The sequence below is a fragment of the Rhagoletis zephyria genome, unplaced genomic scaffold (assembly GCF_001687245.7).
Source record: "Rhagoletis zephyria isolate East Lansing unplaced genomic scaffold, Rhagoletis_zephyria_1.1 Rzeph_scaffold_05447, whole genome shotgun sequence".
Taxonomy (NCBI): domain Eukaryota; kingdom Metazoa; phylum Arthropoda; class Insecta; order Diptera; family Tephritidae; genus Rhagoletis; species Rhagoletis zephyria.
This window is the reverse complement of record NW_016162530.1, coordinates 1-17,511: the sequence shown is the minus strand read 5'-3', so window position 1 is coordinate 17,511 and position 17,511 is coordinate 1. Positions and strand designations below refer to the sequence as shown.

The 17,511-nt window shown below is 33.8% G+C and overlaps 1 protein-coding gene across 3 annotated transcripts in view; it reads right to left on the bottom strand.

Moving 5' to 3' along the window:
• Nucleotides 1-13,166, bottom strand: part of MFS17 (Major Facilitator Superfamily Transporter 17) — a 21,788-nt gene extending 8,622 nt beyond the window's left edge. The window contains exons 1-4 of one of the 3 annotated variants that reach the window (XM_017627763.1): nucleotides 12,560-13,166; nucleotides 6,971-7,221; nucleotides 5,839-6,915; nucleotides 5,550-5,758 (exon numbers count right to left, since the gene is read on the bottom strand). In XM_017627763.1, the coding sequence (XP_017483252.1) occupies nucleotides 5,561-5,758; nucleotides 5,839-6,915; nucleotides 6,971-7,221; nucleotides 12,560-12,869 (1,836 nt within the window). In that variant the 5' untranslated portion in view covers nucleotides 12,870-13,166 and the 3' untranslated portion in view covers nucleotides 5,550-5,560. Of the gene's footprint in view, nucleotides 1-5,012; nucleotides 5,759-5,838; nucleotides 6,916-6,970; nucleotides 7,222-12,559 lie in introns of those variants that run through there. The other 2 variants (XM_017627762.1, XM_017627764.1) reach the window with 2 other exon arrangements.
• Nucleotides 13,167-17,511: the final 4,345 nt, after the last annotated feature.

Below are 17,511 nucleotides of genomic sequence, written 5' to 3'. Positions count from 1 at the left end.
CAATCCGTGCACCGTGCAAGGGCTTTGCAAGACTCAGAGAATACCCCTATTTATTAATGTATATGTGTATGTGTTTTCTCCAAAGATTTGTGACAACGAAATGCAAATACGAGCAGTAGATGCGCGGTATCCCGGTTCAAGTCACGATGCTTTTATTTGGAGCATAAGCGATGCAAAACAATATTTTCGTGCACAATACGAGAGGTGATCGTTCATCAAGGTTGCTGGGTGATTGTGGGTATGGAATTGAACCATATTTACTAACACCTTATAGAGATGCGCGGTTTAACTCTAAGGAGCACAAGTTTAATATGGCTCATGCATCTGCGCGAAATATTGTAGAACGGACAATCGGAGTGCTGAAAAGCCGTTTTCGCTGTTTGCTAAGTACATTGCATTACCGTCCTGAAAAAGTGGTTAAAATTGCGAACGTTTGTTGCGCCCTACACACCATCTGCAGCCATTATAAAATTGAATGTAATCTAGAAGAGAACGTATTTTTCAAGTGCACCTAATGAGGACAATGAATTTTCATCGGATAGTGGAACAATGCAAAGCGAAGGCCGTAGAATAAGAGACGAAATTGCCAATACCTTGTAATTCAAGTAATTTATTAATTATTTAACTTTTTTCTACGAACATATATTTAAAAATAAAAGTCTTCATGACTAAATGAAAATAAGTCTTCAATTTTAAAACTAAGGCACTAAAAAGATAATTCACAACCACTTTCGTTATAGTACTATTCTTATGAGGTAATCACTTGTTTGCAGATTGCCTTTGGTGTTCAAACTTTAATATTTCAAGATCCAGTTGTTCTCTTTTAATCTCATTGCTTTCCCGTCTCGTTTTCCTCTTAATCCTCTTAAAATATCCGGATTTTTTTCCATAAATTCAATGATTATAGCATTTTGCGTTTTATTCTTATGTTTCCCCCTTTTTGAGAATTGTATAAAGAAAATTTAATACATATTAAGAAAATAAAATAACTTATTTACTTACATTGTTTCAAAGCGTCTAACAGCAAACCGAAATAATTTAAAACGCAATTTGAACGCAATATTCAAAATCTGTCATTGATGAGGTCCTTGATTTGTTTCTGATAGCAAAATCGATAAAATTGATTTTAATGACGCCGAAAACCGATAACAATTCTGATTCGAACATAAAACCGATATCAGAATTCATGACATCTACTACATTTTTTTATCGATTTCAATTCTGATTCCGACAACAATCAATTTACTGAACGATATTTTTGCAGATAATAATGTGGTATTAGGCAGAACCAAGAGCACGGCAATAAAAAAAATAAAATGTAGCAAAATCTGAGACTGACGAATTGTGTGAAATTTTGCAATCAAAAAATGTTTCCATAGCCATTGATGAATCCACTGATTTGAGCAACAAAAAAATGTGTATCGTCGTCAGATATGCAAAAGATTCGCGAATCAATACGTAGTTACTTCCATGAACGAACGAATAAAGACCACCCAGGATGGCGTGCGAGAAAAAAGTTATTTTTTTCCAGTGACGTAATTTTTTTGCCGCCGTGTGAATGGTGAATGAAACGGAATGAAACCTGTGTGTGAATGAAAGAACTGATTAAAAAATTACGTCATCAACCATTATTTTTTTTCTCAAATACAATTACAAATATACGGTTGCTGTGCTGGGTGATCTTGTTAGTTGGTTCATGGTTACTTCAGCTAATTGAGCTTGACGCTACAGATTGCAGTGGCTTTGCAATGTGTACAGCAGCTAAGAAGTTGTTTGAAAAAAGAAATATACCATTGACCAACATTATAGCTATCGCAAGTAACAATGCCAGCGCAATGGTGGGATCGAAAAATTCTCTTTATGCGCACCTGAAGGTAGATGTTAGTAATATAATTTTAGTGAAATGTATCTGCCATTCATCAGCACTTGTAGTTAAAGCTGGCATGCAATTCTTACCTGATGAATGCGAAATGCTTGTCAGGCATGAAACTTTCTATAGTTCAAAAAGTCCAAAAAGCTGTGCAAATTTGAAGGAATTTCAAAAATCGTGTGATCTTTCTACAAATAAAATTATTTCCCATCTACAACTCGATGGCTTGTGATGCAGCCAGCTTTAGTAACACTATTAAGAAATTGTACTGCATTAAAATACTTTTTTATTTATAAAAAAGAATTCACGAACAGGACGAAAGCTGAAAGAATTTTGCGAAGTCTAGATAGGCCGGATATTAACATGTATTTGCTTTTTTAAAATATATTTTAATGTATTTAACGCTTTCTTTCCATCTACGGATCTATTAGTCCACAAACTGTATTCAGAGCCGAGGCAAATGTTAGCGCTTCTTTCAAAAATAGTTTAACTAACCATAATATATATATACATATATTCAGGTAAAGAAATAACATATGATCTTATAATTAACCCAAACACTGAACTTCTCCCTGATAGTATGCAATTTAATAGTGAGTTTTCGGAAAACATTGCTAAACTCGAAAGAGATCAAGCATTACAAATAAAAACTAGCTGTGGACAATTTGTTAAAACTTGTGTATTCTTGAAAATATGTAATATCAAATCCCTTAACAATTTTGCCAGTTATGTGAGCGTTATGCAGCGTTTTTGCTGCATTTAAAATGCAACATTTAGCACTTTCGAACATATGTTTTCGAAGAGCGTTCATGCTATCCGCATTTAGCAAATGTGCATTTACGCGAGTACAGCCGTGTTCCAGTCGCTTACTCAGATCCGTATCTATTACGATGAATTCTCACGCAGAAGATAATGTGCAAAAACCCTACTGAAAAGGAAAAAATAAATTTTAAACCAAAAATTCAATACAAAAACTTGAATTGTTTTAACCATAACCGAACATTTGTTTATGTATATTATTGATGTATGTTATTGATACAGATTTCCATCAGCATCACATCGATGTTGAATTTGCTTAACTTTTCTTTATCCAAATTATGTAAAATAATAAATGAAATCTCGATCGGCGATTACAGACACGCAGCTAGCCACTGTTTACGCGAAAAAGCAATGTTGCCTTTTTTTCTCATTAAACCATGTTCGAATCGTGGAAATTTTGGAAGATCACAGGGTTGCTTTTAGCATTTAGGTTCTTAATGCAAAAATGGAGTTGCATTTAGTTGTATTTAAGTGACGAATTTCGTATGGATAAATGTACATTTAGGCTTTCTGCACATTGGTCGTCCAATCATAGTTACTTCATCGTCACAATCATGATGAAACGATTACATGACGACTACACTTTCGCACACTCGGTCGTGATGTTTCAATTCATTTGGCGTCTAAAAATTCACTTGAAGCAGGTATTTCCTGTTTTTCTGGTTGATACTTTCGCGCAATATTTACAAAAACTTCCATTTTTAAAATATAGACTGTGCTGCAACAATTCTAGACATCATTTTTCAGTAATATCTCTTCTTTTCTTTTCCTGAAAAAAGTTTTGTGCATGCACACAGAAACTTTTTACAATTTCGTCATATTTGAAAGTTAAAACGCTCACATTTATTGAATCTTAATGCAATTATCCACTTTTTAATAATTTCCACAGATTTTATGCAAAAAATACTAGTTTTTATGCAAATATTCACCTTTTCACTAATTTTTCCCCATAAAACAAACAATGCGTGCACAACGATTAGCAAACGACAGTGCCATACTTATCCGTTGCTGCATCTTCTACGATTTGCCGATAACTAGCCGATAACGACAGGTGTGCAGATCTCCTTTGAAATGTATGTGCTCGGCTCAAAATTTCAGGGCGAGACGATAACGCAACTATGATTGGACGACAAGTGTGCAGATAGCCTTAGAGTAGCATTTAGAGCTAAATGCGCTAAATGTGCCTTTACGCGTAAGCAAAAACAGCCCATTAATTGCAATGAACTGCAAGATGAGTGTCCCACTCATATATTCTTTTAATAAAGCTGAAAAAAATTCATTTGTCAGCTATAAAGTTACTGACTTCTGGAAAGTCGTATCTAATAAAACAGCTTTAAACGGAGATAAACTTTTTCCAAATCTAACTATCCTTTTCCATTTTGAACGACACTAAAACTAAAAAACGAAATAGGATCGGGGAAGAGAGTTTAAATGCGTTATTAAGTCAGCTTTTCAAAATAAAAATATTAATTTCACAAGCTTTTCTTGTTCAGATGATCATTTTAAGTTATTCAATACGGCTATGTATAGAAAGCTATGAAAATATTCTTCATATATGTACATATGTACGTACATTAAAATTCTAAGTCAAAGTCTAAAGGGTTTATATAATTAACCTAAAATTTTCCTTGTAATGGTTTTAAAAATAAAAGACTATTTATATATACTGTTATTAAAAACTCCTAATATTTGATATTCATAAATGGGAATTTGGGATTTTGAAATGGGATAAAATGGGCGTTTTTCCACGGGGAATGGGATTTTTGGAGCTTTGGAGTTGGCAACACTGGTGCAGATAAGTGGCGAACGCTATCCGACCCTGAGCTATGTTCAACGGTACTTATGTAAGTTAAAAGAATATTTAATGAAGCAGTTTGAGCGTACTTTGGGACAATTTAACACTAATTTTTAGCAGCGGCGTGAACTAAACTCGACCCACGGTTAAAAAAAAAAAACACATTTTGGAGATCCCAATGCTCTAGCTTCAACAACACGTTTTTTGAGAAACGAATTGGCGTATGCAGACGAAAGCTAAAGTGGAAACAAACCATTTTTGGAAAGTGAAGGCGGAATGATGATATACCTATTTTCTCAATACGAGATACCAATCGTAACGAAAATATTTCCAAACCAATTAGCAGGCCGAACTGAAATCAGCTTCAAACACAACATTTACTTACTAATTTCATACCGCTGACCGAGGCGTGGGAATCGACATACATACATAAATGTGTTAAAGTTCAGTTGAGAAGCCTAGGACTATTCAGATCATAACAATACTCGTATATAAATTGTTTTCCTTCCTACATTGAAAATCTAAAAGTTTAGTCAATTAATTTTATTGTTTTCAACTTCAAATTTTACAAGGCAATAAGTTGCAATTAGCTACAGTTAGTGGTGTATTTTTGGATTTTCGCTTTCAATTTGCTTACTCCACAGATTTTTAAGTATACTTGCGCGTAAGTAATAACTATCACACATTAATAGGCAATCGAATGGACCTTATTTATTTTTATGGATTCCATCATAGATTCCATCAGAACAACTATATACCTTAAATCCGGAAAATGAAACATGTTAAACGTTATGAAAACGTATAAATAGAGGAACTTACACAAATTCCTATGTACACATTTTGAACATAAATTGTTGGCATTCGTTTTTTTTTTTGATAATTACACATGTATAAGTTTGTGCACATACATACACATATGTATCTACTATATAAAATGGTATTAAGTTAAAAATGTAGTTTTTTTTCACAAGTACAAAATGCCAAAAAGTTCAAATCGATAGTAAATAAAGGTTGGACACGAGTTAAATATTTCGCTTAATTAAGTGACTTTAGATATATATGTATATTCACATAGTTTACAACTCGTCTTTCGGAATACGTTCTTCATTCCGTTTATTAAGTATCTGGCTTTCTTCGGCTGAGCCATCGGCGTGTGGTTGTGGGTAGTTCCAACTTTGAATTTCAGCTGTACCGTAGATTTGGAAAACGCCATATGTTAATATCGCTATCGCCGATGAGACTCCAAAAACTGTGCGCCATTGTTCAATTGAACTCTTTAAATGAAAAAGAAGCAATGAATTAATTAAAGTATTTCCGAAAACGACAGTTGTATAGTTAGTCATCAAAAGCATACCTCGTTTGTGACAATTATACCCGAAACCAGCGGGGAAAGAAATGATGCGGACATATGAATTGTTTGGCAAAAAGCAAGAACCGGCCCTGCCAAATTCGGTGCAATGTCAACAATATTAGCCATAGCGCCAGCATACGAAGCTGTTATGAATGTAACTGCCACAAACCAAATTAATAATAGTAATACAATATTCGTATCAATGTAGCCAATCCAGTATATTAGAATGCCAGGAACGACTTGCGACATGGCAGTAAAAATCTTACGAACATTTGTAAGACTCATCCCATCATTTAGCATCAATTTGTCAGCCACATAGCAAAATATTACAGATGAAATATAAGAGCAAATAAATGGCATACCGGACAGAAACCCATTTGCTTTGTAATTGAACTTAAGCACGTTCTTCATAAAATTCGGTCCACACACAATGAATATATAATGAATCCAAATTCTTCCGAATGTCGTTATTCCAATCGCCCAGGCAGGCAAAGAAGTGAAAATTGATTTCCACGGCACATTCATGCCTAATGCTTCTTTTGCTTCAGAGCTTACATTAACTTCAATATATTCGATTTCTTCAGCAGAAATACGTGGATGTTCCTTGGGCGTGTTGAATGCTAGGTAGTACCATAGTATACACCATATCATACCTAACGATCCGGTTGTGTAAAAAACATATCGCCAGCCAAAGTTGTCGATTATAAAACCACAAAGAGGGTACGTTAAACCAATGCCTATGCTAAAACCCTGAAAGCTTGACATGAATCGTGAACGTTCGGCCAACGGAATCCAAAAGCCAACTATGGCATACATAGCCGGCCACGTCAATCCAGATGCAAAACCTTGAACTGACCTTAGTATTATCACAGCAGAATAGTGAAAATCTGCACCGAATGGAATGCAAAGGCTACATATTGCAGTGGCAAATTGAGACCAACCGAATACTTGTTTTGTGCCAAAGTATTGAGTGGCAATCCCACCAACAACCTGTGAGAGCACATAGCACCAGTAAAAGGAACTTACAATTACTGACCTCACCGAAGGTGACCAATCGTAGACGTCGTCGCTATCTGCAGTCTATAATGGGGCTAGAAAATATTTAGGTTAAATTATTTATGAAGAACAGTGTTACCGTTTTTGCGTTTATCACAGTTCTATTGGTCGCATCTCCGAAAAGCGTCTGATTGGTAAAATCAAGCTGCAATGAGCTATTCAGTGAAAGCAATGTAGCGTTACTGGAAATAGTTGTGTTTGATGAATTCAACTCATCAGGGGGACGCACCATTGCCACCAGGGCAAAGTTTATATCGTTGCGCATCATAAAAGAAACCAAAAAACCGGACCATGATAAAAAGTAAAGAACCAAACGTGCTGGTATTCGAGCTGTAAAAAATAATTAAATATATGTATATTAGGGCGGGTCGATTTGTAGGGGCCCAAAAAAATTAACAGAGGCACATCGCGATTATGATTATTTGAGCATTTCAAGCATTTTTGCCCAAGAAACCGTAAGTCTAAAATGAATTTCGAGCCAGCGATTTTTTCTATCTAGTTTTTTTTTTTTTAAAGTGGCTCACCTGTTGAAACAGCTATATTGAAAACTAGCCAAATGTGTATCTGGGGGTTTTTGGGGTCGAGGAATCCATTTCTGGCATTAATTTTTTCTTTTGAGGGCCGCCAGAGGGCGACAATATTGTTGCGAAAATCCACGAAATTTGACTTTCTCATAATGCAATTTATTTTTTTAAATAGCCGAAAATGTTCAACGTTGAAAATTTTTTTTAATTTTTGTTCTTATTTTTTTTATTTTACATATTAAACACTGTCTGAAAATGAAAATGAAAACGCATGCTGTCACATATGTCATTTGTCATACAATATGTCGGTAAACAGTATTAGCAACATAATATTAAACAAGTAAGAAAGTCTAAGTTCGGGCGGAGCCGAACGTTAAATACCCGGCGCACGTATTAAATATATGTTTTTCACCTTTCCGAAAGCTACCGCTAGATGGTAAGCCGGGGTGTATCAATTTTGAGTAAATTAGCGTCCTTAAATTTCGAATTATTGAAGTTTCAAGCATTTCTGAAATTTACCGTTATATGAAAAGCGGCCGTAATTTTAGTCCCATTCCAATAATTTTCAACGTTTTTCTTTTATGTGGCAAGCACAATAAAAATACCAAGTTTGGTACAAATTGGTAGAACGGTTACCGATATACATATATGTGATCATAAGTGGGCGGTACCACGCCCATTTTCCAAAATTTTACCATAAACTTATTTCTTGGTAAAGAATTGTTGCAAGCATAAATTTTGAATAAATTAGCTTCCATATTTACTGATTTATCGAAGATTTTGTATTTCTCTAAATTACCGTTATATGGGATGTGGGCGTGGTTATTGTCCGATTTTTTAAATTTAAGGCCACTTAGTATGTTGTATCAAGGCCAACAACTGTGCCAAGTTTGGAAGAAATTGGTGCAGCGGTTACCAAGATATACACATGTAACCATAAGTGGGCGTGGCTACGCCCATTTTCCAAAAATTTATAATATTCTTATTTTTCGTCTAAAAATTATTGTAAATATCAATTTTGAGTGAATTATCTTCAGTAGTTACTAAAATATCGCAGTTTTCGTATTTCTGGAAATTACCGTTATATGGGAAGTGGGCGTGGTTAATGTCCGATTTCGCCCATTTTCAATACCAACCTACCTTGGATTAAGGGAAACCTACATACCAAATTTCGTTGAGATATCTCAATTTTTGCTCGAGTTATCGTGTACACGGACGGACGGACAGACGGACAGACGGACGGACAGACAGACATGGCTTAATCGATTTCTTTTTTCATCCTGATCATTTATGTATACATTTGTCTATATCTATCTCGATTCGTTTTGGCTGTTACAAACAACCGTTATGTGAACAAAATTAATATCCCCTTGTGCACAAGTGCGCTCGAGTATAAAAAAATACGTTATACGTATTTAAAAACTGAAACATTAGAAATTGCATGTTTTTTTTTCATTTACATTTAATATGTTTTTATCTTTTAAGTTGAATTTTTGAATAAAGAAAATTATATTAAAATAAGAAAAAAATTTGTTTTGTAAAATTCAGAGAACAAATGAAAAAACAACGAATTTTTTGTCTTAAATTGAATAAAATCGATATAAGTTGTGCATGAATATACCTCCCTTCCCCCTAATTTTCAACGCTGAATATTTTAGGCTATTTAGAAATTGAAATTGCATTATGAGAAAGTCAAATTTCGTGGATTTTCGCAAAAAATGTTGTCGATTTTCGAAAAAAAGGCGTTAAAATCCAAAATAAGTACGGACGCGGCCTCTGGCGGCCCTCAAAAGAAAAAATTAATGCCAGAAATGGATTCCTCGACCCCAAAAACCCCCAGATACACATTTTGGTTAGTTTTCAATACAGCTGTTTCAATAGGTGAGCCACTTTTTGGGAAAAAAACTTGATAGAAAAAATCTTTGGCACGAAATTTATTTTAGACCTATGGTTTCTTGGGCAAACATGCTTGAAATATCCCAAATAACCATAATCGCGATGTGCCTTTGATGCAAAAAATTTTACCCGCCCTAACGTATATGTATGTATGCATTAAACATGGCAAAAATACAATAAATTGTCAACAGAATAAGATTAATGGAAAGTGAAATATCGCAGTTGCCTAGTCTGAGGGTACATATGTATGTATGTCGACATTCAGTTTTTAAATCCATTTTCTCTGCGTCTGTGAATATAAATTTTTGAAATATCAAACGGTGGGTATTAATGGAGTCCCCCCGCTCCACACATCTTTGATCTGGTTTTTAATATGTCCGACTAGCCGCTTTCTGTATAGTTTAACAAGATTTGTCTTACATTTACAAAAGGAATGAAGCGAACGTACATACAGTTGTGGTCTGCTGATTAAGTTAAGTGACATTTTGACTAGTTTTGGCTTATTTTGGCTATTTTTCTTTTGATGTTTATAACTTTTTTATACAAGTCTAGCACATTACATAACCAGCACCCCACATATCCACATTTCAAACATCGTAACTTTACCCTACTAAAATTTAATGGGTTATAAAACTGCGTACCTAAAACATTAAATAACAATAATGGCCCTTATTATGAGTTGCATTCGATCTTCGATAACCAGCGTGAAATTCGTATTATGAGCTATGCAACAGGGTCGAAATTTTCGTTGAATATCGAATTTTCTGTCGAACAGAATTTTGCTTTCGATCGTGTTGCGAAGTGGTATGAAATTGTGAAAAATTTATGATTTTGCATTTGTTTTCTTACTTGTTGGCGGCTAGACACTAATTTAAAAAAAAAAATTTATTAACTACATGCAGTTCTAACGTCGTGAATACTAAACACAAGCTCGAAATGCTGGTTTTACTTGTTGATAGTTTTAAAATATTTTAAATAGATTTGGCTCACAAACGCCTCTTTAGATAGTCAGAAGTTTTTAATAAATCTGTAGGCAAATTTCTTAAATATATTTTATGTCAAAATATATTCGAAAGACTACACTTAAACCCTCTAAAACATTTTCTACTCCTGGCCAGTATACCAAGCTCTCATCCTCCGACGAATCGTTGAACCAGAACTCCGTTGTACTCATTTTTACCAAGTTTTTATAAACTCGCTTCCTTTTTCATTTCATTTTAATTTGCACAAATTTACATAAATATGTATAAGTACACTTTTTAGTTAGCTCGATTTGTAAACAAAGCTTCTCAGCGGTGAAAAATATACTATTGTGAACAGCATAACGAGCGAAATTCAAAATAGCGCTATAATTCATCGAATGAGCGTCATAATACCAAATGAAAATTCGTTCGACCAGCACTTTCGACCACAGTCGAAGATCGAATGCAACTCATAATAGGGGTCAATAATAATAATAGATTGGCGATTACACATATGTTAGTGTTTGGCCGAGCTTGTCATCCGATTTGTGGCGTGCGCCTTGATGTTGTCACATAAAGGGGAGGGACCTACAGTTTTACGCCGCCTCCGAACGGCGATTGTGTTCTTATGAGAAGCTGTTTTTCATGGCAGAAATACACTCGGAGGTTTGCCATTAGCTGCCGCGGGGCGACGGCTGTTAAGAAAAAACCTTTTTGCTACATTTTTTGCGATGTTGCTTTGACCAGCACAGTTGCTTACCACTACACCACAGCATTAAATAGAAAAAAGAAAAATAACCAAAACTGGTAAAGTGTCACTTAACCTAATCAGCTGACCACAAGGGTGTATATGGAAGAAATTTTATTTTTCACTACTTTATCTGTTTTTGTAGTTTTTGCTTTTCTGTTTTCCAACTATAATGAAAATATTTTCAGGGATTTGTTTTAAATTTCGTATATGACGAATCAAAACCTATTTTTATTCACTGACTCTCAAATGAGATCGGTGAAACAGTAACCGTCGGTGCGCTACCAACATATTGCTCAGTGTTCATTGCGGAAGCAGTTAAATTTGCCTCCAATACAGGATCTAAATACGTTATATGTACCGATAGCAAATCTACGATTGAAGCTCTCATAAACGGAAATACAGGAGGATTACTGATTGAACGCATACGGATGTATCTTTCTGAAAGCAATGGCAAAATACAAATAATGTAGGTACCGGGTCACGTTGGAATCAAAGGTAATGAGTTCGCTGACGAAAAAGCAAAATTATTTTCAAACCAACCTCTGCATCTATTTGACCATGTCACGGCACTAGACATCCGAAAATTAGCTCTCTCTTTTATCCATACAAGATGTGAAAATGAATGGACAAGTTATCAGCACACTTACAAGTCCTTTAACCCTAAGTGCACTAAACCTACATACTCACCAGACTATACTTGCCGAAAGCTAAGGATATTTGTACGTTGTAGGCTAGGCCACACGATAATGACGCATAGTCATCTCCACAAAGGCTCCACCAAACCCTGCTTATTCTGCAACTCACCATCGTTAACAGTAACTCACACCTTTATTTTTAATATTTTTATTGAGCTTTGTACCACGATTGTTTATTAGGAAAAATTACAAAAGCAACAAAGTCTAAGCGGTAGAAGTTATAGCAGCTATTTCACCACATCTCCTCATCAGACTTCTTTTTCTCTAGACTTCTCATCAGCGACAAGTGTTCTGGACTCAAACACAACAGAAAAATAGTTTTCGGAAACACTGTGCCTACCAACTACCTCAAATGGATGCATTTATAAATATATGTAGTTAATATCTATGAATTCTTAACTAGCTCCTAAATTCAACAAAAGCAGCCAGTGCTTTTAACTTCAGTGCAATAACTATTTATATGTAGTTTTTTGTCTCTTAAATAAAAAAAATTAACGAATACCAGCATATTACCAAAATATCAGAATGTACCTCACTGCAAGTGTCGTGTCAAGTGCAAAAGGCGTTGCATAAAATTTGGACTCGTATTAAAAGGGGAGAACTTGGCAGCACTGGAAAGTTTTCGACAATTTTTGTTGCCTACTTATTTTAAAACGACAGCAGACAGGTCAATGTTGTCGAGTTGTGCATATTAGCATAATTTTTCGATTTTAAATAGTTTAGAAAAGATAATATTACAATTCCAAAAACTTTAAAGCGAGAGTTTAAAAATGTGTGAGAAATTTAAATTTTTAACCGCATAACCGTACTTTGTTGAACGTGATTCTTATCGAAACTTACCATTAAGTTGAAAGCAAAAGTTAGTTTCCCTTTCATTTCGACTCTCTTCTGCGGAACCATCAACAGTTGAATCCTGGGCGATAGTATAGCATTTCGATGCATGATCTTCTGAATGTGATGAGTACATTATTGCGTTATCCGACTTAGCACCAAATTGAAGAGAAAAATTTTGTCGAATAGCCTTTGGAATGCGTGCAGTCATGTACATGTATATATATACTATATACAATATTAAATATAAAATGTAATTCGTGTTATCATTGAATGTTGATAAAGAGGTCTGATTATTCGTCGAAGCGTTGTTGTACATATAAAGCTAAAATTTCTTGTCATACTACATTGTAATACATATATATCAGGTACAATGTTTGCCTTTGTACAACGCCTGCAAAAATAAAAAAAATAAAAAAACAGTAAATATGCATTGTCTTTATACACATATAGTTATTTTTTTAACAATAATTAATTCTTCATCCAGAGAGGCTTAATGGAATTCGAAATACATACATACATACATTTGTCCACAAAATAATAGGAGTCTTTTGTTTATTTACTATTTATTATTTGTTTATTATTTTTTTATAAAAGTCTATACAATAGACTATATAAATTCAGATATCAAACTTTGTACAAGAATTATAAAAATTTCACAAATTTTCACCCAAATTTCACACTTTTTAATCAGAATATTTAGAAAAAAATTTTGGTATGCAGTTTTGTAGCCCATTTATTTCTAGTACATTTAATAAAATGCAAGTTTCAAGTTGCTAAAAAATCCCGTTGATTTTAAAGGATTTTTTTGTTGAAGATGTTTCACATTTTTTCCATACAAAGCATGTTCGATAATTTTCTTTTTATAGGACACTGCTAGCAAAAAATGCCAAAAATCAACGGAATGGGCTACCAAATTGCATACCAAACTTTTTTCTAAAGATTCTGATTAAAACGTTTCTAATTTTGGGTGAAAATTTGCGAAATTTTTATAATTTATGTACAAAGTTTTAAATCTGGATTTATATCGTGTTTTTTTGTATAACCGGCAAGACTTATATAAAAAAATAATAAACATTAAATAAACAAAATACAAATAGAAAAAACTGGTCAAAATATCGCACCCCTATTATTTTGTGGGCAACTGTATGTATACACACGGCGGCAGATTTCTTTCGAAAGTAAATTCATCATTTTTTATTATCCACCACAGTAAGAAGTAAATATATGCACATAATGTGTACATTTGTAATGGAGAAGTAATCAGTTCAGAACTACCAAGACCGAATGCAAAAAGAAAATCATATGACCAATGCGCATGGTTTGATATAAAAGCTATTTTTAATATGTGACCTGGTCTACGGAAAGGGAGGTTAGGTGTCAAAAAAATCAATTTTCACTTTTTGGTTGATTCGGATGGAAGATGAGATGATTTTCACTTTTAACAGCTTTTTCACAGAAAACTTTTTTCTCACGTAAGCTCCCTTTTCGTAGACCAGGTCACATATATAATTATTATTTAATATTAACGTATCTTAAAGTAGTAGTGTAGCGTTAACGAGTTGTTTTTATGTTATAGTCAACTTCATTAGCCTCAAAAACTTCCACCAAAGTCATTCACTCAACGACCATTATTTTCAACCGCTTAAAAGATCCCAGCAAGGAACTTTACCACAGGCGAATACAAATTTTGTGGAAGGCAGCTCGATTAATTAACCCTTCTTATATTTCTTATGTTAATGTTTAAGAAATACACATCTCACATCTTCAATTTTTACCTGGCATATCCTGGATTTTAAGGATTTCGCAAAATTATTGTTTTAAAATGTATATTTATGAGGTTGGTAGCTTTACGAAAAGTAAAATCTAAATGCAAAAACTTAAAATTTTTATTATGTTCTTTCATGTTTTTTATTTGATATTTTCAACCTCTTAAAATCACTGAAATCTGCTGTATATTTAATACTTGGTACTAGCAAATGTTTTGACCCCTATTATGAGTTGCATTCGCTCTTCGACTGTAGTCGAAAGTGCTTATCGAAGGAATTTTCATTTGGTAGTATTATGGCACTATGGAAGAAATTAGTACAACGGAGTTCTGGTTCAACGATTCGTCAGAGATCGTGCCAACAGAGTATTGGGATTTTCTTTCATAAGTAAAACCAGACTTTCGAGCTTGTGTTTAGTATTCACGGCGTTGGAACTGCATGAAATTAATAAAATTGTTTAAAATTTGTGTCTAGCCGCCATAAAGTAAAAAACCTATATAACTCCGATGGAAAAACGGTCCCATTTCTTTTTTTTTTTTATGGAGAGTGATGTACCCTTATATACACAACATCACTTTTTGTTTCATATCAATATTTTATTGTTATATTTTCTTTAGCTTAAACAGCATAAATATATTGAAATTTGGAAAAGGTGGGAAATCTTCACTGATTAAAGTTGGTTTAACCTTAAAACCGGTCTTTGGAAAGAAATCATTGTTATACTTCTTTCGATTGAAGCCATATTGTAATACTTTATAACAAAAAAACTCTATTGGTTTTGAGCAGGTGGCAACCCCCTTCAATTATTTGCAAAACACCTCATTCGTTTGTCACCCATATTGTAATACTTCATTTAGGTTATTAATAAAATTGAATTTGACCTTAAAACCAGGTGGAAATGCTTTTACAAATGTTTTGGAGATAAAGATTTTTTAAAACGTTGGCATGCATACTTTAAAACTTCCTTGAAGTTATAATTTAACATAGTATTTTAAATTTGCTGCAGGTGGCAACTCTCTTAAAAAAATATGCTAAACGTTAATGCAGGCCATAAGCTATCTGTATCGAGCTACACAAGCTTTCACATTAATAATATTGATTGATTTTAGATCACTAAGCTGGTGGAAATCCTTGTTTATCGTTTGATACCCATATTCGAATCTTTTATTTAAATAGTTAAAGGGTGGCAGCACCCTTTAAAACCATTTTTTATAAATTAAGCTTTCTTAAACCTCTGCACTTTGATACCGATTTTAAAATATTTCGTATAATTGGTTAATTAAATTGATTTTACATTTTGGCAAACTTCTTAAGGATTTTTTTCGAAATAAATCGATGTTTATTGCTATAGTGTCTAGCCGCCAAAAAGTAAGAAAACAAACGCAAAATAAAACATTTTTCACAATTTTCTAACACTTCGCTACACCAACGAAAGCAAAATTCTGTTCGACAGAAAATTCTATCCTCAACGAAAATTTCGACACGCTTGCATAGCTCATAATACGAATTTCACTTTCGGCCTTCGATAGCCAGAGAATGAAGTTGCAAGATTTTACCCGAACTTCTGGTAAAATCATGAAAAGTGTCAAGCAATCACTGGTTGACGTTTTTACAAGAAAAATGGTTTTTTCCCGTACTTTTTGTTGTTACTCACTTTTTACTCTCACTTCAGAGAGTACTTTTGCTGTTTGACCGTTTTACAGGATTTTTCACGAAAAGTATTGGATCAGAGCTATTATGAGTTGCATTCGATCTTCGCTGGTTATCGAAGATTGAGTGTGAAATTCGTATTATGAGCTATGCAACAAAGTCGAAATTTTCGTTAAGTATCGAATTTTTTGGTCTAACAGAATTTTGCTTTCAATGCTGTAGCGAAGTGTTAGGAAATTGTGAAAAATGTATGATTTTGCATTTGTTTTCTTATTTTTTGGCGGCTAGACACTATTTATAAACAATTTTGATTAACTTCATGCAGGTCTAACGTCGTGAATACTAAACACAAGCTCGAAAGGCTGGTTTCATTTATGCAAGAAAATTTCAATACTCAGTTGGCACGATCTCTGTTAACAAAATCGTAGAGCTGTTGATAAACTAAACAAAATTTAAATAGATTCGGCTCGAGAGCATTGCTGCAGCAGGTTTTGTGTAGCGGACAGGAGGTCTACAAACGCCTCTTTAGACAGTCGGAAGTTTTTAATAAATCTGCAGACAAATTTCCTAAATATATTGTATATCAAAATATATTCGAAAGACTACACTTAAACGTTTTCTACTCCTGGGGGCCAATGCCTCTTCTGTGAAAACGTGAAGTGAAAACATTTTTCATCACTGCACATAAAATACAATTCTCTTTTCAAATAAAAATAAATTAATTTGTCAAAAAGTTTTCACTGGGAAAACTTTTTTCACACAGTTTTGTGGCAAGGAAAAAGGAAAATTGGACATTTTTCTCAAAAACCATCATCTTGTGATAAAGAATATCATTGTGTTGAACTCACAATAATTTACCAAATACTTACGTGCCATACGTTAATGGAAAAGCCTTTAATGATCGAGAATCGCTTAAAATGATATAACGAAATGATAAAATAAGCAAATGATATTCTCACTGACATTGAAATTTACATTTTCACAGTTTCATAGATCCACAATTGGCCCCCTAGCCAGTTTACTTAGCTCTCATACTCTGTCTAATCGTTGAACCAGAACTCCGTTGTACTTATTTTTACCAAGTTTTTATAAACTAGCTTTATCTTATACTTCATTTTAATTTGCACAAATTTACACTATTTAGTTCGGAAAGCTTCTCAGCGGTCAAATATATCCTATTGTGAACAACCCAAACGAGCGAAATTCGACCAGCACTTTCGACCACAGTCGAAGATCGAATGCAATTTTTAACAGAGGCCATAGTGAAAACGAGTGAATATTTTTTAGAACTTTTTTATTTATCGTATAACAAAATGACTAAATCTTATAAATATTGTAACGGCTGACTTCCAAAACGTACCATATACATTGCATATTTTGAATATCCAATATTGCAATGAACAAGCTTTAATTATGTTTTACGTGTGTGTAATCAAATTTTGCAACGAATTTTTAACCAACTTATCGATGAGCTAGAAACTTGAAACTTTAAACCAAGGCGAACTAATATAAGGTGATAGCAGGAGTACAAAAACAAAAATT